The sequence below is a fragment of the Rhamphochromis sp. 'chilingali' genome (genome assembly GCF_963969265.1).
Source record: "Rhamphochromis sp. 'chilingali' genome assembly, chromosome: 21".
NCBI lineage: Eukaryota > Metazoa > Chordata > Actinopteri > Cichliformes > Cichlidae > Rhamphochromis > Rhamphochromis sp. 'chilingali'.
The window spans coordinates 3191581-3212684 of record NC_137949.1 but is presented as its reverse complement, the minus strand read 5'-3'; the positions used below and the strand labels follow the sequence as shown (position 1 = coordinate 3212684).

At 39.9% G+C, this 21104-nt stretch overlaps 1 protein-coding gene across 2 annotated transcripts in view; it reads right to left on the bottom strand.

Moving 5' to 3' along the window:
* Positions 1-14236: 14236 nt before the first annotated feature.
* The window catches only part of dicer1 (dicer 1, ribonuclease type III), a 33164-nt gene continuing 26296 nt past the window's right edge, over positions 14237-21104 (bottom strand). For both annotated transcript variants that reach the window (XM_080871709.1, XM_080871708.1), the window contains exons 27-29: positions 20703-20865; positions 20426-20501; positions 14237-19556 (exon numbers count right to left, since the gene is read on the bottom strand). In XM_080871709.1, coding sequence (XP_080727835.1) covers positions 19391-19556; positions 20426-20501; positions 20703-20865 — 405 coding nt within the window. In that variant the 3' untranslated portion in view covers positions 14237-19390. The remainder of the gene's footprint in view (positions 19557-20425; positions 20502-20702; positions 20866-21104) is intronic.

Here is a 21104-nt window from a genome sequence, read left to right as displayed (position 1 = left end):
AGCCACTGAATTAGGTTAAACAAATTGTTTTATTATTTTTCTTTACCTCTAAATTAACTAAGAAAAATGTCTGAAAGAGTAACCTTTTTGTGTTGACTGTCAAGTCTGTTTTATTTATATGGTATATTAAAACATCAGAAGCTGACCCAAAGTGCTTTAAAGACAGACACATTTATATTTACATTTGAAAATTAGTTTTAAAATACGTGAAACGCTGAAAGGTGTGTTTTCTTTCATTAACCTACGCTGACAAGTGCTAACATTTTTTATATTAAAGTGTGTTCAGAATTTGCACATTCATGATGATTCATCTCATAAATCATGACACGCTGCTCAAGTTGCCTTTACAAGTTAAAAGTATTGGTATCAGATGATCTACAGTACTTTTCTACAGTACCTGTTTTTAGGGTCCTAAAAACCCACAATAGTACCATCACCATGTGCAGCAAGGTAATGTGGCATGTGGCAGTAAGTACTATCGCATTCATATCATTTTGAGCTCAAGCAGCTTTGTGCATTCAATCACTTAACCCTGTAAGACCCAACCCATCAAAAAATAGCAGAAAAAATTCAGATTTTTTGGAATTTATTAACCTTTATTTAAAAAATCCACAAACTTTTTTTTTGCTACATCATGTTGTGTATGATATATTTTAATTATATATTTTTTGATGCAGTGGATGTTTCTGGCAACTTTTTGTTAACAACAATGTCAATTTTAGACAAAGAAATTGTCTGTAACATTTTGAAATTATGGCAAGTATTGTTCATGTTGATGAGAGAGGTCTCACAAACTCATGTATTAAATATGATACATAGGGCATTATAGGGTTACAGTAAAATCAAAGTTAACTTTCAGGTCTCAGCGCTTAGGCCATAACTGTACACACATTTCTCTTCTTTGGCTTCCTGTGTGTTGTTTTTTTCCTGATTGTCTATTCGCCTCTAGAGTTGAAGATGCATTTTACTGAGAAGCACGACAAACCCAATTAAAAGTCCTTATGAAACATGTAGCCACTCTTATTAAAGGATTGGTGCTTTGAGCTGTGGAACAAAAACCGAGACACACTCACGGAAGCAAAACTTCTTTTGATATTATTAATGATTTGTGACAAATAGAGATTTGACATCAGAAAGTCTAATGTCTGATTCAATGAAATGTCTTGTCGAACGAATACTCTTGTAGGAGGAGATCAAATTTGATTTTTCCCTCTTGTTTGAACGAGTGCACAATTAGCTGAAATGTAGTGCGAGCGAAATGCAGTGACAGGCTGTGATCTGAGAAAACGAAGCCAGAGCTACCACCAAAGCTGATATGGTTTTCATATATTATTATCTGCATAATAAAATTTTTTCCAAGAAGAGTTGACTTTACAAATGATAACACACACCTCTGATGGTGTGAGTACCTCTTTCCATCAGCCAACCTAATATCATACTTTTACTCTGTGATTCACCCCCTCTAGTTCAGCTAGGCTCATATCATATTTAAAGTCACTCTGATTTAGTCCCCCCTGTTGATGGCATATTTCTCATTTATGTTAAATCAAAGAGATGTGGTGTCAGACCTAACCACTGCTCATTACCATCATCACAGGAATACAGGGAGCAATTTACCTGTGGAGATGTGGTAATGCTGAATGAAAATAGGCCAAGCAGGAGCTGAAATGATGTTTCTAATTATGTGGCAACTCTCCCACTGCTCCCATGCTGCTTCTCAAGCCTCCAGTGCCCAGACTTCATTTCAATATTTGCGTCTCATCAGACAAAGATAAAGGGGAACAGCATTTCAAGGTTAGAGGTCCTCCTCCAGCCTTCAAATACTGCTTTGGCAGAGAATGATGAGTATCCCCATGTAGCATCATGCACACAAACAAACAACAGCAATCGCAGTATTGCAGAAAGGTGACACTGTGTTAATTATCTGCCTAAGCAAGCACTGTCAGCTCCTTTTCCTATTTGCTAACACTGACTAAGGCTTCAATCAGCAGCTTGATTCTTATTCACTTCTGGTTTGCACAAGTTTTTATTATGACAGCCGTCTCAGCTCTTTAGGTGTGATGAGAAAAAGCAGCGAGCAAAGGAGAGTGAGAGAATTAGCTGAAAGGTTCAGCTAATTCTCTCACTCTCCTTTGCTTGCTTACTGATGTCAGCGACATGCTTGAAAAAGTATAGGACAGGGATATGTTTACTACCTCTTCTCTTAGGAAACAAGCTTTATTTTTTTTTTTACCAGCATTTCAGAACTTTCTGTCACGATTTGTAGAGCCAAATCGTGTGGAAAGAGTCAGGAGTGGACCCAAATGCAGGCAAAGGTGGATGATCACAAAAGGTGAGCCTTTACTGAACTGAGCTGAACAAAGCTACAAACAGAGAAAACTTACCAAAACCTAAACTGGGAAAACTAAGAATAAAGTAACGCGAACCTGAAACTACAACTAGCAAATCTGAAAACGCGAGGGGACTGTGGTAAGACAGGGGATGACAAGTAATCAGACATGACGAGACCAAGGAGAAGGAAAACTCAATACACTGACATAGGACATGGACTTTCAAAGTAAAACAGGAAACATAACACAGAGGACACAGGACTTGACAAGGGGATACAGAGCAACCATAGAACACAGAGACAGAAGCCAGAAGACTAGAAATGATAAATAATGACAAAAACAAAGTTCAATAATAATACAAAACTCAAAACACTGAGTCATTGACCCAGGACCGTGACACTTTCAGAAGGGGCCTCTGACAATTATGTTTAATTTTTTCAAAGTTGTATTTTCAGTTCCATTCACTTCAATTTTAATTATATAGAGGCAGGGCACAGTTATCTGTGTCGGCTGGTTGGGGAATGAGGGGGAAAAGAACAGAACTAAACAGAGGATGCATAACATACTGTGGGAGATAAAAGTTAAAGGCATATAAACACATCAGGTGAGAAACGAGCAGAGTGAGAAACCCTCAGTGAGAGGGCAAGTCCCTCAGCAGCTCAGGCCTATTGGTGCGTGGAAGCTGGAAAGTCCAAGTTCCCAGTCAGAGATGTTATGTGGAACACCCAATCAACTCAGATTTCCCAACTGGAAAGTCAAAACAGATCAACAAACCTTGAGATAGCAAACCAAGATGGTGGCACTGAACATATCTGGTGGTAAAACTGTAAACTTTTAATCTATACTGTCACTCTTGTGTACTTTTTTTTCTCATTAAGTAGCCATATTTTTTTTAAAACTGCGTGTTTTACACACACACTTGTGGATACACTGTAAGCTGAATGCAAATAGGGTCAGCTTTGTTGAAAACAGAGTTGAGGTGGAATCAGGGGTTATAGAGGGGGAATGAGCAGGGTTAATGGTGAGTTATTGCCTGTGCTGATAATGTACAGACTGCTGCTGTGTCACATCAGCGATTTATTTTAAAGTAAAATCAAAGGAAAACATGAATAAATATGCAAGAGGAAGGAAGAGGAGGGAGGGCTTGCCTGAACAGTTTTTTGGGGATTTTCACTGTAGCCTGCTGCAGTGCTGCAGAGTCTGTCACTCTGTACAGTTCTACTTCCAACCTCACCACGCTGTGGATATCGTCTACTCTGAAAGCTCCGTGGAAATCTGGGACAATTGAATATGAGACTGTTTAACCACAGACAACACCCCCGCACCCCTGCATTTTTTCTCAACTTAAAAGTACATCTGAACTTGTGGACTAAAATCTAAATAAGACTTCCTTATCTAAGGTTAGCATACTGGAACATCTCCTTTAATGAGGTTAATCAGTAACAATACTGGGTATAAAAAGAGCAGACACAGAGGCTGGCTCCAGACATTGTGGAGAGGTTCCTAACATTAAGGGAAACCGTTTAGCAGTAAAAGAAAATTGTTCTTAATTTGAAATTGTAAAAAATAAATGATCCGGCCTTCAAAGCACAATATTCTTTTTTTTTTAAATGAAATAAATAAAGCTGATTTTTTTTTTTTTTACATTGAATGAACTGTCAGCTGACTGACTTTTGAGTTTTTGTTTTTGTTTTTTTTCCTTTCTTGGACTGTTGAAGATATAATGTTCCTGGAAACCTCCTTCTGGAATGTGCATCAATGTAGATTGGACCTTCTACGCTAAGAAGCGTGTTGACTGGTTTATGCTGGTAATGATGTGAACCATGGGTCCGATTCCAAAAACAGCTGGAAGGTGTCTCAAATGTTAGGAAAAACACAATGCAATGATTTGCAGATCTCATAACCCCATATTTAATTCACAAGAGAACGTAGAAAACAGATTAAATATTTAAAGTGAGAAAATGCAGCTTAAGGAAAAAAACAGCATCAATGTTTCACACTTTGTATCCCCTGTTTAACAACAGTGTAGGAAGTGAGGACAGCAGCTGCTGCACTTCGGGGGAGTCTGATGGAGGATTTTAGTTTCTCAGCAGTCCTGGCTCTTTTTGGTTGTATTTTTTATTTCAATGCAGGCAGGGCAACCCATGTCCCTTGTGCTCAGAGATTTATCTAAATTATATTGTTGGAATAGTTAGATGATACTATGTACTGTAGATGATGAAATCTAGAAAGTCTTTGCAATTTTACTTCAAGGAGAAAACATTATCCTGAGCGCCTCCAAACAATAAGAGAACAAAAAAATGAGATGAATGCATACACCCTTCATGCTGCATGATTAAAATATTTGTTTTCATTGTCTACAAACTATTGCAAAAGCTAAGTTTCTGAAAACTGTAAACCGCAAAATAGCTTTTTAAAAGCTTCACTTACAGAGACCAAAAAATCTGTTTGGTTGTGGATGAAAAATGCAGAGAAAAAAGCTTTTTTTTTTTATGACTCAAACTTTATTCAATTTTAATATACAATCCCCCCCCCCCCCCCCCCCCCCCCCCCCAAAAGATAGCAGAATGGACATTCCCAGTAACAACAACAGAACAAATTGAGAATCAATGCATATTTCCATCCCAAAAAAAGAAATGATGCCAACATTTCACATAGACCAGATTACAGCTATCCTAATTAGTCCGACCTTAACTACTTTAGCCGGATACGTCACTGACCTGTATGTAAAAAGTAGTTAGCCCACTTATCATTATAGTCGTCCAGTCTATTTAGCAGTCTATATGATAATCTTTCGTAAGCTGCCACTTGTCCCAAAGAGGTATACCACTGAGAGAAGGTAGGAGTCGATGAGGCCTTCCACTCTTTCACCAGCAGCTTCCTCCCCAGCATAATCGCCGTTTGTACCCAATGAGCAAGAGAAGTGGATAAGTGACTCAAAGCTAAAGGGTCTCCTAATACATAAAGACTGTTCATAAATGGGACCCCTTGACCTACAACCTTCTCTACTACAGTGTGAATATGAATCCTATGAATCCAATAATCTTGGACTTTGGAGCACCCCCAAAGCAAATGTAAAAGTGTGCCACTTCCTTGCTGGCATTTCCAGCATGCATCGTCAGTCGCTAGACCCACCCTATGCAACCGTGAGGGTGTCCAGTATACTCTATTTAAAATCTTAAATTGAACCAATCTTGAACGCAATTCGCGTGACATTTTTTTCAGATTCCTGAGGATGCCATTCCATTCCTCCACTGTAAAGTTGAGATTTAAGTCCATTTCCCACGTTCTTTTGAGGGACAGTGTGTTAGGATCAGAAGCTAATAAAAGCATTTTGTAATAAGTTGATGCCTCTTGTCCATGCCCAAAGGTTTTTTTTATTTCCCCCAGAAAGTCGCAGCTTGAAGACTCTAGAGCGGCTCTTCTAGAGCGGCTCTTCCTCAACTTCCTCCGACCACAGGTACAACATGCCCAGGACCCACTACAGTTTGCATACAAGGCGGGTGTCGGAGTGGAGGATGCCATCCTGTACCTCCTACACAGAGCCCACTCACACCTGGATGGGGGAAAAGGCACGGTCAGGATACTGTTTCTTGACTTTTCCAGTGCCTTTAATACCATCCGGCCCTGTATGCTTCAGGAAAAACTGAACAGGATGGAGGTGGACCCCTGCCTGGTGGCTTGGATCTCCGACTACCTCACCGACAGACCACAGTACGTCAGGCTGAAGGACATCACGTCTGACACTGTGGTCAGCAGCACAGGAGCACCACAGGGAACCGTGCTGTCCCCTCTTCTCTTCACCCTGTACACCTCTGACTTCTGCTACAACTCTGAATTATGCCATATTCAGAAGTTTGCAGATGACACGGCCATCATGGGGTGTATCTGGGATGATCAGGAAGAGGAGTACAGAAGTCTGGTGAGGAACTTTGTCGCATGGAGTCACACAAATCACCTGCAACTCAACACCTCAAAGACTAAGGAACTGGTTGTGGACTTCGGGAGGTCCAGAGAAGGTCCACTGCCGGTTCAGATAGAGGGGGAGGAGGTGGAGGTGGTCAACAAGTACAAGTACCTCGGGCTGTGGGTGGACAATAAACTGGACTGGTCATGCAACACAGAGCACCTGTATAAAAAAGCCCAAAGCCGACTGTACTTCCTCAGGAGGCTGAGGTCTTTTAACATCTGCAGGAAGCTCCTGAGGATGTTTTACCAGTCAGTGGTTGCTGGAGTACTTTTCTATGCTGTGGTGTGCTGGGGGAGCAGCACAGCAAAGAGGGACTCATCCAGGCTGGAGAAACTGATCAGGAAGGCTAGCTCTGTGGTCGGCATGAAGCTGGACACTCTGGTGACAGTGGCAGAGAAAAGGACACTAAAGAAACTGATGGACATTATGGACAATGCTGGGCATCCTCTGCACACGGCCATTAACAACCAGAAGAGTCTGTTCAGTGACAGGTTGCTTCTCCCCAAGACAAGAACTAACAGACTTAAAAACTCCTTTGTCCCACACGCCATCAAACTGTTTAACTCCTCTCTGGAGGGGAGAGGGAGGGGAAACAGGAGGACAAAGGAGGGGGGAACAACTAAGCTGTAGTGCCTCTTCACCTCACTGTACAATACCTTGTGCAATACTTTTTGTAAATAGTCAACAGTGCAATAGACTCAATACTTGAAATGTGCAATTCACTTGTATTTTTATTTTTTATTCCTATTTATTCTATTTATCCCCTTTGTATATTTTATTTATATTTGTCTCTGTTTTTATATATGTGTGTGTGTGTGTGTGTGTGTGTGTGTGTGTGTGTGTGTGTGTGTGTGTGTGTGTGTATATATATATATATAACAATTCTGTAACTGTAACTTTGCTGTGCTTTTTGGAAGTCGAATTTCCCAGAGGAACCCACCCGAGGGATTAATAAAGTTCTATCTTATCTTATCTTCTCTTATCTTAGCTTAAAGTGAACTTTGCGAATGAACCACATGTATTGGCCATCAAATGTCTTAGTTGCAGGTATTTCCAAAATTCCTGTCTAGGTAAATCAAATTCTTCTGCAAGTTTTCCATATGATTTAAATATACTGTTTTCATAAATATCCCCCAACACTGTTATACCTCTCTGAAACCAGAGCTTCCAAAAGAAGGGTAGTTTAGCAATAGAAAGTTTGGGATTATACCAAATACCAGCAGATTGGTTAAGATATGGATCAAATTTGAATAATTTGGACATTCTTTTCCATACTTCTTTCAAATGAGAAAGTACCGGATGTGATTGGATACGGGGGGACAAATTAGTTGATAAGCTATATAATGGTGTAAATGGCGAGCAAGCAGTACTTTCAATAGAAAACCAAGGAGGCGCTTTCTCAGGGGGTAAGAACCAATGTGCCAAATGCCGAAGAGAAAAAGCATAATGATATATAAGTAGATTAGGCATCCCTAACCCACCTCTGTCCACTGGTTTCTGCAGTTTTCTCAGATTCAATCTAGGCTTTTTATTATTCCATATAAATGCCTTACAGAGCTGGTCAAATTGTTTGGTGTATTTCAAAGGAACATGAATTGGTAGAGCCTGCAACAAATAATTGAACTTAGGTGTACATACCATTTTGATTACGTTTACCTTTCCCCACATTGAGAGATACATCGGAGCCCAACGATCAATATTAATTTTCAGAGCGCTGAGTAAAGGTTCAAAATTTATCTTTATCAGGTCTGACAAATGAGGCGGGAAGGTGATGCCTAAATACTTAATGCCCTCCTGAGGCCAGGAAAACATACCGGTTTGAAAAAGTGACCTAGGACAATAACTAGTTAACGGAAGGGCCTCTGATTTGGTCCAATTCACCTTATAACCAGAAATAGCTGAAAACGTATTTATTATTGCCTGCAAGGAGTTTAAAGACTTTTCTGGGTCTGATATAAAAAGCAAAATGTCATCGGCGTGCAACATCAGTTTATGACAGTCTCTCCCTATACTGACACCTGGAAAATTGGGCTCCCTACGAATAGCCACTGCCAGCGGCTCAAGGGCCAGAGCAAAAAGAAGTCGAGAGACGGGATCCCCCTGCCTGGTTCCTCTACCTGGTTCAAAAGAAGGGCCTATTATTCCATTTGTAAGTACTGATGCCTTGGGGTGTACATATATAAGCTGAATCCAATTAATAAAGCTTTTGGTAAAACCGAAACACTCCAAAGTGGCGAATAAATATCTCCACTCGACTCTGTCGAATGCCTTTTCGGCATCCAGCGAAATCGCAGCTATGGGAGAATGGCTGTCCTGAACCGCCCACATAATGTCAATTAACCTCCTAATATTATCAGCTGAAGAGCGTGAGCTTATGAAACCAACTTGATCTACATGTACAAGAGAGGTTATTACCCGGTTTAATCGATTAGCCAGAATTTTAGATAAAATCTTACTATCATAGGAGGTCAGACTTAGCTTTTACAGTCAGTGGGGTCCTTATCCTTCTTTAGGATAAGTGTAATGATGGCTTCAGATAGTGAAGGTGGGAGCCTACCCTCTTGAAAAAAGCTATTTATTTCTATTTTTTCATTCACTTTAAATTATATAGCACTAGATCGTAACAGCAGTAGCTTTGAGGCACTTATGTTTACTAAAACAGCTGTGCACGTGTGTCTAAAAAACAAAGACGAATTTCCTTTGCTTATTTGTATGATTTAACCATTAAAATCGGTGGCAATCGGGGTACTCTGTTCTGTTTAGTTTATCTATTTCCATCTATTATTATTTCATCTCTGAAAGACAGAGAGAGGAGGACAGAGATTACTTTCTGTTTGACTTTGCAGGTTAGTTTTCTTTTACTGTCGTGGACTTGAGGCGAAGAGAGACATCAGACTAGAACAGGTCAAGCTTCGATAGCTTGTGGGACTCTGGAGGCAGATGACAGCTGATGAGAAGCAAGTGGAATGCTAAAGCAAAAGCTTGGTGAGAACATGCAGCAAGATTTTTTGTCATTCTTAAAACTACAGGGTGGGCCATTTATATGGATACACCGTAATAACATGGGAATGGTTGGTGATATTAAAGTCCTGTTTGTGGCACATTAGTATATGTGAGGGGGCAAACTCCTCAAGATGGGTGGTGACCATGGTGGCCATTTAGAAGTCGGCCATCTTGGATACAACTTTTGTTTTTTCAATAGGAAGAGGGTCATGTGACACATCAAATTTATTGGTAACGTCACAAGAAAAACAATGGTGTGCTTGGTTTCAACGTAACTTTATTCTTTCATGAGTTATTTACAAGTTTCTGATCACTTATAAAATGTGTTCAATGTGCTGCCCATTGTGTTGGATTGTCAATGCAACCCTCTTCTCCCACTCTTCACACACTGATAGCAACACCGCAGGAGAAATGCCAGCACAGGCATCCAGTATCCGTAGTTTCAGGTGCTGCATCACAGGTGACTCCTCCCATCCCATCATCTGTTTGATTCGTTGCCCTCCCTCAGGTCACCCACACCTACAGACTCACAAACAGCTACTTCCCCTGGGCCATTTAGACTGTAAACAACCACCATTCCACACCCCTCCAACCATCAATCTCAGCCATGCTCTGAGTATCCTTCAGGCCACTCACATGCAGACTGCTTACTCAGACCAGAGGCGGAGGCAGACATTTGATACACACGGGGCTTAGCCCTAAAGGGTAGTAGATTGAGATTGAGAAAGGTTTATATAATTATTTAGCCTTGTTGTGCAAACAAGCTGCAAAACTTAATAAATATAGAATTTGAAAAATAGCAAACCTAAAAAGAAACACTAGGTACGAGATACATGAGGACCTATGATACGCTGATACTTTTGGTAAACAACCATGTGACTAACATGTGTGTCTCACCTGCTCTTGTTCATCTCTGTTCTGTCCTCGTTCTCCTCTCTCTCCCTCTCTGTTCCTCTCTCTCTCTCTCTGTGCTGACAATCATCAAATATACAGTTGAAACCAGATATTTACAGACTCTTCGGATAAAAACACTTTTTTAATTGTAACATCAAATCAGACTAAATGTTTATTTTTTAGATAAATATAAAAAACATATTTGTTAACTTTAAGAGTAAAGAGAGAAACTGTCTGTATTTCTTAATTGCAAATGGCACCAAATTGTATTCAAACTGAGCCACACTTATGGAGCTCCACAGTTCTTTTCCTGGTGTTTTGGTTGACATCTCTTGATGTTCCCATGTCACAGAAACAGGCTCTGTGTTTTGCCTTATATGCATCCACAGCTGTGCCACCAGTTTACTCACATGGACTCTACTAACCTATCAGAAGCTTCTTCAGCTCAGAATGGAATCTTCTGCAGTTTCTTATTAATTAACAATAAACTTAGAGCTTCTATTTTTATCACTTTCATCAAATTTAGGAGCACATATACACTGTCTCTCTGTATTCTGACATTTAACTAATTCAAAAGATATTTCAATATTTATTTATCCAAAACAAAACAAGTTTACTCTAAATTGATGTTGTGCAGTAAAAAAATGTTCTTGTGTTTTCCATAAAGTGTAAATATCTGGTTTCAGCTGTGAATATACTGCTGTGTATTGAAGTTCCTCTTGTTTTGCATAGAAATATACTGAACAACATACAAAGCATAATATATAAAATAACATCTACCAGAGTTTTTTCTTTGAAAGAAGCTCCTTATGTCCATTCTTGTATATCAGTGCATTACTGAAACCGATTTATTTAGCCGTGGAGGGAAACAACTGAAAATATGAAATAAACACACGTGTAAGCTAAGACTCTCTAAAGAAACAGCATTGTTGTTGTTCGGCTTTTCATTTGTTGATTCACTTGAAGAGCAAGTAACGTAACATGGGTCAAGTGATCACTTTGATATCTTTCATGATTCACCGTCATATTTACATTATTTGTACAGTACGAATGATTTGCTTTGGTACCTGGTCGAACTTCAGTTCTCCTCTGTCTGCCTGGCTGCGTTTCTCCAACAGCTCACTCGCAGGCAGCAGCTGCCCCGCCCCCTCGCTCAGTCACTTAGTGTCTGAGCTCGGATCATACCAATATTAGGGGGGATTTACGCACAGTCGTAAATTCCCACAGTGTGCACTATGTGCTTCGAATATTGTGTGTAGTTTTTGTTTTATACAGTTGTCAGCCAGGCATCTAACTATGAAAAAATTACACTCCAAAAGACCCCGGGCTTCTGAAAAAACAACCCGGGCTTAAGCCCCATAAGCCACCCCCCCGCTCCGCCCCTGACTCAGACCAAGTCCTTTGCACTAGATTTAAGCACTTTGCAACTTGTCCTTTTAATGTGCTCCTTTCTCTTGTTTTGTATTTATTCTTGTTATTTATTCCTGTTCTCATACCATTTGTATTTGTTGCACAGTTGGTGAGTAGCACCAACAATTTCATTGTACAATAACAAAAAGGGCTATTCTATCCTAAATTACATTTTCATGCAAATATGGAAAAATCAATATTTCTACAGGCTTTTTCATAGATTGTAGCCTGAACTGTGCTTCACAGGTTGACAAGCCTTTTTCTCTGAGCTGCTCCTTTGGGGGATTTCCTTTACAAACTCACATTTTGACAGGTTTATAAGAATGTGTTAGCCTTTAAGATTTTATAAATTCCAGATAGGAATGAACATCTCAACATGGGAAGAACAACAACAACAAAAAAAGACAAATTGAAGTTTGAAGTTTCACTGACACATTGGTCTGACTGAAAAATTACCTGCCTCTAAGCCGGTTTAGTCCAGTGAAATGTGACCCTGATGGTGAACCTGCTTTGAGTATTCCTGTTTGGTTCCCAGGGGGTGAATTAACTGCTGTGGTATGTTGTCAGGCACCTGAGATGGAGCCAGTATAGTGGGTGCTGTTGATGAGTTTCAGACCCGAGTGGCTGTACCTCCATACAGAGCTGAATTCAGCAGCTTAGACCCATCCAAGCTCAAATCAGAGGACAGACTTAAAAGTGATAAATGGCCTACGCATTTAGAAGACCTTAAAAAACCAACTTAAATACATTCACAGTTGTTTCATTTCTGTACATTATCTCAAAGGAACGTTTATGTTAAATCAGTGTTTGATTATTGCCTGATGGTTTGTAAACCATCTATGAACATTATCTTTATAAATCCGTGGTTAAGATTATGCATACCATCTACAATCAATATTGGATTATAAGGGTTTAACTGCTGTTTATACTTGTTCCAATATTGAACGGTTATCCTTTCTGAACTTAGTAGATGCAGTTTGAAACAGTGTAGGTGTGATAAAGCATAAAGCTCATCTTTGTGTCACACAGTAACAGTTAATCATTCATTACAATGATTGAAGGACAAAAACCAAAGTGGAAAATGATATTTCAGGCTGCACTCGGCACACAATGCAGATCCCACAAGAAAGTTCTCCAGAGTCTAGAAAGTGATACCTGAACTGTTTGAAGGAGAAAAAGAACAGTAAATACACCATTGAATGTATAAATGTAAAAATAAATCCTACAATACTTTCTGGAATGATCATCATAGGTTTATTTTAAACAGAATATGATTAGTGACACGTTTAACCCCCTGGTTCTCAAACTGGGGATTATAACAAAGATGTTCAGTGGCTGAGTGGTTACTTAGAAGTATTGGCAAAATTAACTTCAGTCTCAGAACCTTTATCAGAATATAAAGACAGCATATATAAGATACCTCACATGTGGGAAAAAAACAGTAACTCTGAATGAACAATGGGCTGTGTCATGACCATTTGCATATTAAAGATCAAGGAACTGACCTCACAGCCCATTGTTCATTCAGTGGTGCTAGTTTCAGTCATTGTGCAATGAACTGTTTATAAGGTTGGGGAAACCTGGAGTCAGCTGAGACTAAAGAAGTCACTTGGATGAGTGAAACATTTCTCTCACTAAAACCTAAACCAACTAAAACCTGCGTCCAGATGAACAGAATCAACTTTTTGGCAACTTTGTAGAATATTATATTGCTTTGCAAGTGGGCTGTGGGAGAGCAGCAAGGCTAAATGCTAACTGCTAGCAAGGTTTGGACAAGTTTTTGAAAGGACTGCTTCACCATGATGGTTCATGAAGAAAGCCAGAAAGGCTCTCTACACATTTATAAATTCATTACAAACAAAAAGAAAAGAGGAGTGTGACACTGACCAATATATCTAACTATTCAAATCCAGGGTCTAGTTTGGCTATAGTAGCCGTAACTACCATTAACAGAACATTGGTATTTGGTGGTGATAGTGTAACTGATTGCCCATTAATTATAGCTTGACCTATCAACATACTCAACCTGATTCTGTGCAGGGTTCCACCTGATAGAAAAAAAATGAACTCCACAGAATAACCATACCATTATTTTTATTGTAGATATAACAGGCTACAATTATAAAAACATGGGGGGGAATTAAAGGTATTTGTGACCCATAAGGTGCAGACCGCAAACCACTGCAGCACGGTATTACAGTATGACTGAGTTCTATTCCAAAGTCCCTTAAATATATTTGCTGCAGGTTGTGATGGCCCATAATTCCTCATACTGATAACAGTTCACTCGATCTGTGTAGCTCCATTCTGCTGGTGTTCTGCTGCATGGTGAACAGGATGTTCGATGTTGGCTTCATGAGACCAATATCTTGCTGCCAAGAGTTCTCTCTTTACCCCACTTTTCACCGTTTAACATTTAACAAAGCAATGTTGGTTTTCTTACACTCCATATTTGATCCTTGAAGGAAAAACCCACCTTAAAAAACACCAATAATGCTGGATACGGTGACATTTGCTTTACAAATTTACAACCAATCAGCCAAATGCATGTGGCCGACCTGACATAGAGATCTAGTGGCTGCCCAACATAAAAACATTTGAAACTCTGATGTCACGGTGGATGTAAAAAAAAAAAAAAAAAAAAAAAAAAAAAAAAAAAAAGAATTTTCTGACAGTCATTCACAGAAAATGTAAACACTTTGGAAACTTGATTGTAATGAAGCATTGTAGAAAACCTTACCCATTTTCCAAGATTGTCATACCATTCATCACAGTACCCACTGATATCCACTGTAAGGTCTTAAACAAATACACGAGCACACCGTAGTGAGTCCACGTCCACCTTCAGCACCATAAACGTTAAAGCACTTCTACCACCACAATATGCTGTTTGTTTATCTTCCCTGTTTGTTAAACTGCACACACCTCGCCGAGACTTAAAATTCACTGACTCTGTAATCAGGCGTCAGATCCATTAGTCTAAGCTCGCACTAAAGCAGAGCCATTAGGAACACATGTTGGAAACTGACATGTGGACCCTGCATCAACATTTCCATATCAGTAATAGCACCTGACATTTCAAAATAAAATAAAGTATTATTGAGACAATGTATTGTTTTAAGATCAGGAACGCTTGATGTAATTAAGAAATGACAATCATAGTTTGTCAAATCCACAGTACACAATGGTGAAGTATTACAAAGCCAGTATCAGTTAATATATCAGTACTGAAAGTTTGCTGTTTTGGTTAGGCTCTACTCTACCTTGAAAAGGACAATTTGTTGTTTCCACAGACTTTATGTAATCACATCAATTAAATGGAAAATTACAGAGTGAGCTGTGGACACAAAGCTGCATGGGCTAGATACTTTGACCTACTGGAGGAGACCCACTTTAGAGTCTCCATAGTAACTCTTGGAGTTTGCACAAAGGACCAAGAAGTGCAGTGTTTGCTCGTTTATAACAGCTGCAGAAAGAAGACTGCTGCTGATGCTGAAGGTGTTCTGATAAATCCCAACTTGAAGACCAAACAGTGTTACTACAGTAATCTATATAGTTTGACTTCAAAGTGTCACTTTTTTCATGATTGGTGTCAAAACATTCTAATTACATCCACGGCGAAAACGAGCAGTAATTTTACAGGCAAAGAATTCACAGAAGATCACAGACAATCAAATGTAAACAGTTTATGGTCCAATTCGTTTGAATGACAGACCACTTTCAGCCTACACTTGAAGAGCAGACGTGCTCATGTGAGCTGCTTCTCACAGGCATGAGTAGATTTTTCCTTTAGGTTCTCAAAAGGTTGGAAGTTTGATTACATGTGCCAGCCTCATTTCTCCTCCTGTGGTGGGCTAGTTTGCATTCTGTGACAAAGCAGGATTCAATTCAAAGTGTCAGTTTAACTTTACAATTCATTTCCAAACACATTTAAGGCAGGATATCCGACACATGACATCCAGACATTTTAGCCCCAATTACAGAGATTCTTCTTACAGTGTATTTGTCAGGTGAGAGCCTGCAGGCACGGTTTTATCTTTCCTCTCCAATCGTCTCATTCTCTCATTTTAAACATAGATTTGTGTAACACCAGCAACTGAGACAGCAGCAAACCACAAGTTAGTCCTTAATAACATGGCATCATATATACACACACTGCTTTTTCCTCCATTGTTCAGTCCCTTTCACACTTTGACATGAGGTAAGGTATGGCGCCCAAGTGCAATGCTCAATTGTGCTACATGTACAAAAAGAAAAAAAAAAAAAACAAAAAGAAAAAAAACTTTGCCAGTAGAAGAAAACATCGTCCACTCCAAATAATCCAGGGCTACCTTAATTTCAGCACTCCCACACACGTCTTCATCTCCATCTGAAAAGGATCCTTGTTTTCCATCGGTCACACATAATACAGTGGGCGTGGCACCGCGAGCGATTTCACATTTGTTTTCTTTTTTTAAAATAATCCCTCTTCTGTCCCTCCCAGAGTCTCACTGATGATTAGTGTGTTCAGCTCTGTGTGTTTACTACAGAGTGAGGAGTGGCAGGGTGAAACTGATAGCCCACAGTGTCTCTAATGGGGGAATGAGAAATCACAGCCTGGTTTTCATAGTTCCACTCTGCCTGCTTGAGAAATAATAACAGATTGCACTCTGACAGTGATAAGCTGGAAAAAGGTGGACTGAAGTGTTGCAAAGTTTCACATTTACTCTTCACGTAGTATTCTGTTGGACCAAAGGAAGTGAATGGGAATCTGGGAAAAAGAAAGAATCAGGTTGCTGCAACAAACGGGTCAACAGAAATTTGGAATTTGTGGCCATATTCAAAACTACCGTACTGCAGCAGCTATCAGTCTGAACTTCGTTTGGGTGTTTGTAACACAGAATACTTCTGCCCTCTGTTGTTGATCGAACCCTTTCGGGCACCCAGTCAGAGCCAGTTCCTGTCCTGAGTTCTCAGGTTTATGTTTTCTCTAGTAACACTTAGCATGGGTCAGAGTTAGAAAATGTCTGCAGTGGGTCTTCAGTCAGCCAAGGACACTGGAGCCAATCAGTGACATGATTTATTTAGGAATAATCTTCAGTTTAATTACGGAGTTTAGATCAAAAGCAAGAACATATACATTCATGTTGATTTGTATATTCAGTGTGTCGCTGAAGATGCTGTGAACAACGCTACTCAGGAGGCTACTCCACTGACTCCACTAACCCTGCCAGTAAAACAAAACAAAACTCCAGGCCAAAAATCCAATCCTGCAGCTAAATGCTTTCACCAGGCATTTTCCTTTTCAGTGTTCCCCAAGTCAGTTTCCACAGACCCACTCTAAACAATGACCCACCTTGGCCAAGCATCATAGCTAACATTGTCCGTAGCCCATACATGGCAAGTCATCTGGATTTGGAGACGACTACAGGTAATGACCGAGCCGTCCGAGTACGGGCAAACGCTGGTTTGGAAAATGCACCCGTGCAGGATCTGGCATGTGGTTTTTGAAAACGGCGTCAAGGCAGGCACATATTTGCATACAGAGTGGAGGACTGAGAGCCAATCACGAGTGGTACTCTACACCCACGGAGATGCATTCTAATGACGGAGTGAAGTGGGCTGTCCACTTTGGATCAGAACACTGAATAGCCTTGTTAACATCAGATACGAGCAGGGCCTGCGATCTAGTCCGTGCACACGCTGGTTTCCTCCCACAGAAGGCACTAAGATTTGAGTCACATCTTTGATTCAAGACAAGCGACGCAAATCATTATGATGGAACTGGAGATTGGCTTATTGTATACTGAAGATCTGATGTAGACGGCGCTGTCAGAGTGCACTGAACTGAACTGCAGTCTTGTGCAGAAATGAACACTGAGAGGACGGTCCTTTGAGGTAGAAGACCTGTGTGGAGGATTTTGTGACCGATTAGATTTCAGATCGCTATACTAACAGTTCAGGTGTCACACAGGTAAAAGTCTTTTCCAACCCTTATTTATGAAGACAGAACTGAAGAGTTAAGTCAAGTATTTTCACCGCCTATTTTTTGGAGCAAATTTAAGAGTGCAATCCGATTACCTCTACAAGCACGTATCCTCGTGTGATCAATCAATCGTCTGTTTTACCCCTGAATTCGAAAGGAAACTCTAAATTGTTTGAAATGAATAGATGATGAAACTAATTTATGTGCAGAGAAAACAATTCCTATCCCCGCCCTCTAAAAATCATCAAGTGCCTCAAGTATGAGAGGGGAGAAGAGTCGACCACACAGCTTTCCTTTACAGCTCTATAGCAAACAAACAGGACCACCAAACTAAACAGTTAAAAAAAAAAAAAAAAAAAGGAGGTCAAATAAAGAGGTATTATAGTTACAGTGCAAAAAAGATGAGAAGTTCAAGCTTAATACAAAAAAAAATTAGCACCAAACAAAAAAGAAAAACAAAGACAAGAAAATGCATGCAATTAACTGAGGTATTCAAGTGAAAAGGGCTTATTTATGAGGGCGAGGGGGGAGACATTTAGCAAGAAGCAAAAACCACAGACGAGGCTGGTATTCTTACCCTCGGGAACTGACTTCATTCTCATAGTGTCACATCTACTATAGCTTTGGTAGGTAAGGGATGTGAGGAACACTGTTGAAATGAATTGGTCTTGTTCACAAAGACGGTCTGAAAAGATTCCGTGTCACACACGAGTATCCAACTCATAGAAAATTCTGCAGCATATTGAACGGGTGAGTTTCTCTTTTTTCCTCGTATCAAAACTGGATGATTTGCTGTGGAAAGACATCTATTGCGCAAGACTGACCAAGTCGACTCCATCCACTCTTAGCGTCGCTAAAACCAAATCGCAGAGATAATGCCTTAAACATCTCACCTGGCTGTCGCACTACATATAGCCATAGACTTGAAACATTTATAGAAGCCATCCAGTTGTCTCGGTTTATACATAAGCTACAAGAACATGCAACCTCAAGTGCGGTTAGAAACTAGTTTAAATTACAGTAACTGGGAATGTTGTAATTCCTATCCGTTTTGCAGGATGACGGTGAGCCTTAGCATCTAAGGCCGATAATATCATTTATGCATTTCATATATATTTATATACTTTGCTACGTATATGATTTTGGTGTCAATCTGACCACACCATTTTAAAAATAACAGATCCTAATGGAATAAGTGCAAAACTGATCAAGAATACATTTCAAGACAGATTAGACAGAAATGCCACCAGGTGTTCGCTCCAGTGGTATCTGTTAGCCACGTCTGCAGTTAGCATTTTACAAACCGCTTTAAAACTGACTGGCACTAGTGCACAGGCTGAGGGGTTTAGCGTTTTTTTTTTTTTTTTCTTCCTACATACACCTCTGATTGAACTATGTACAATCTAATACTACACAATAAGCATAAGCCTCATCTCACTGACACAAGGTTAAAAACAGATGACAACAAAAAGAACAGTGGGGAATTGACACTGTGACCTGACCTTTTTTTTTTTTTTTTATATATATATAAACACCTTGCTATACGTTAATAAAGCACTCATGATTACACAAAGCAGAAAGGAAAAGTAAAGATTGTGTTTGCGCAAAAAAAAAGAAAGGTAGAATATCTAATGTGAAATAGGCTGTGATATCAGTCTTCTTCAATTGTTGTGTCTGCACACAGTGTTCCCTGGGTGCCGTTGTTGTGCCATCACAGGCTAAAGATACAGGGCTAGTATCGTGCTGTGTTCGGAAGCCGACGTTGCTCTGTCGGCTTCGGTAACTTAGGTGCTAATGTTGACAGCTCAGTAAGAGAGCTCAATTGTTTTGGACCTGAGGTTGATTGGCTTTGAGGCTGCGCAGAGCTCGTCGCGCCGCTGCCGACTTGGCAATCCGGTAGCTGCGGCCAACACCTTTAAACTTGCCCTTTCCGACGACCTCCACCGTCACGCGGACTTTCCCATCATACGTTCTTTCTGCGGGGCTGCAAAGACAGGAGCGGGAACAACTGTTATTCTGAGTAATATACCAGCATTCTTTGAGTTGAATATCACACGTCCAATAAGAAATGATTCAAAAAGGTAGGGAAAAAAGGTGATTATATAGAGGCTTAACCCTTTAAAACATGAACCATGAAATAACTCCCAGAAATCTTTAATTGTTTTGATAACAGTGTTTGTTGAACCTTTACACAAAATATATCAAATTTGAATCTGCATATATGAGTATTAATTTGTATCACATTTGCTACATTAGCCACATTTTGCAATTCAGCCATTAAACATTTATCATGCAATTTATATCATTTTTTTTAAGGAAAAAGAAAAGTCACGCTGATGATGTAGAAGTCTCAAAAACACACAAAAACCCTTGTAATCAAATATGATACGCTTCCAGAGATGGAGTTTTGCATAAGTAAGAAGATGTCAGAGACCAGTGTTAGTCCAGTATGATTAGTATACCTTTTATATTTTGATCATTATGCTAATTACACACTGTCCAAAAGTTTAATACCACTAAATTCAGCTGCCCTGAGTTAATAGCATCCACCAAATCCTTTCTTCTGTTTCTTTAATAGTTGATCCCATCTTAAAGAAAATATAATTATTTTGTTATCTATAAATTTGTACATGTAAAGCTGTTATTTACATATATTCCTGAACAGAAAAAACTACTTTTAGTGGTGGAATATTTTGCTCGATTAATGTGTGATGATATTTAAAAATCCTTTTGAAAGACACAAAATAATTTCCTTGTTTTTAAAATCACAGCTGGCCTAATAAATTTAAAGCACTGCACTTTTGCCCCTGTATGTACAGTCAGTGTAGCGAAGCTGTGCTCTTCATGTCCTACCTGAACTTTGCAGTTTCTGGTTCCATCTCGAGCAGCTCTCTCACAGGAGAGCGTGGCACATTGGCAGAGAATTTCTCTGTAATTGGTGAGGGGATGAAGATTGGTGAGGTAGAAAGAGATGGTATCATGACGATTCAATTGACACAACCACAGAAGTGGCAAATTATCATGAATGTTTGCAGTCATTCAAGCTCTCTGCATGCGCTGCCCATCAATCACGGAGGATAAACAAGAAACACAGAAATAAATAGAGAAACATGCTTCCACTCTTTCTCACCTATAAGTGGCCTCATCATTGGATAATACACTTGCCACACAGTCTCCAATGACATCCTGCTGTCCATGTAAATTGCTCCAGCTAGCGACTCAAAGATATCTCCCATGGCCTTAGGGACTTCAATGTCCTCCTCCTTCTCTTCGTCTTCTTCGGAGCGTCGCAGCTGGAGACAAAAACAACAAAGCTGTGCGTCAGCTGACACACTGACAGCTGTAACACCCCCAACCAGTTACAGCTGCCCCTCCCTGAGCCCCTTTCTGTCAGAGGTTCCTTCCTGTTAAAAGGGAGTTTTTCCCTTCTCAATGTCTATCTGCACTCTGACAGGTTGCACTGATGGCAACACAATAACCAGATCCCAGTTAATTACATATGGAGTCCAGTACTGTTCCCAGTCTGAGGCTT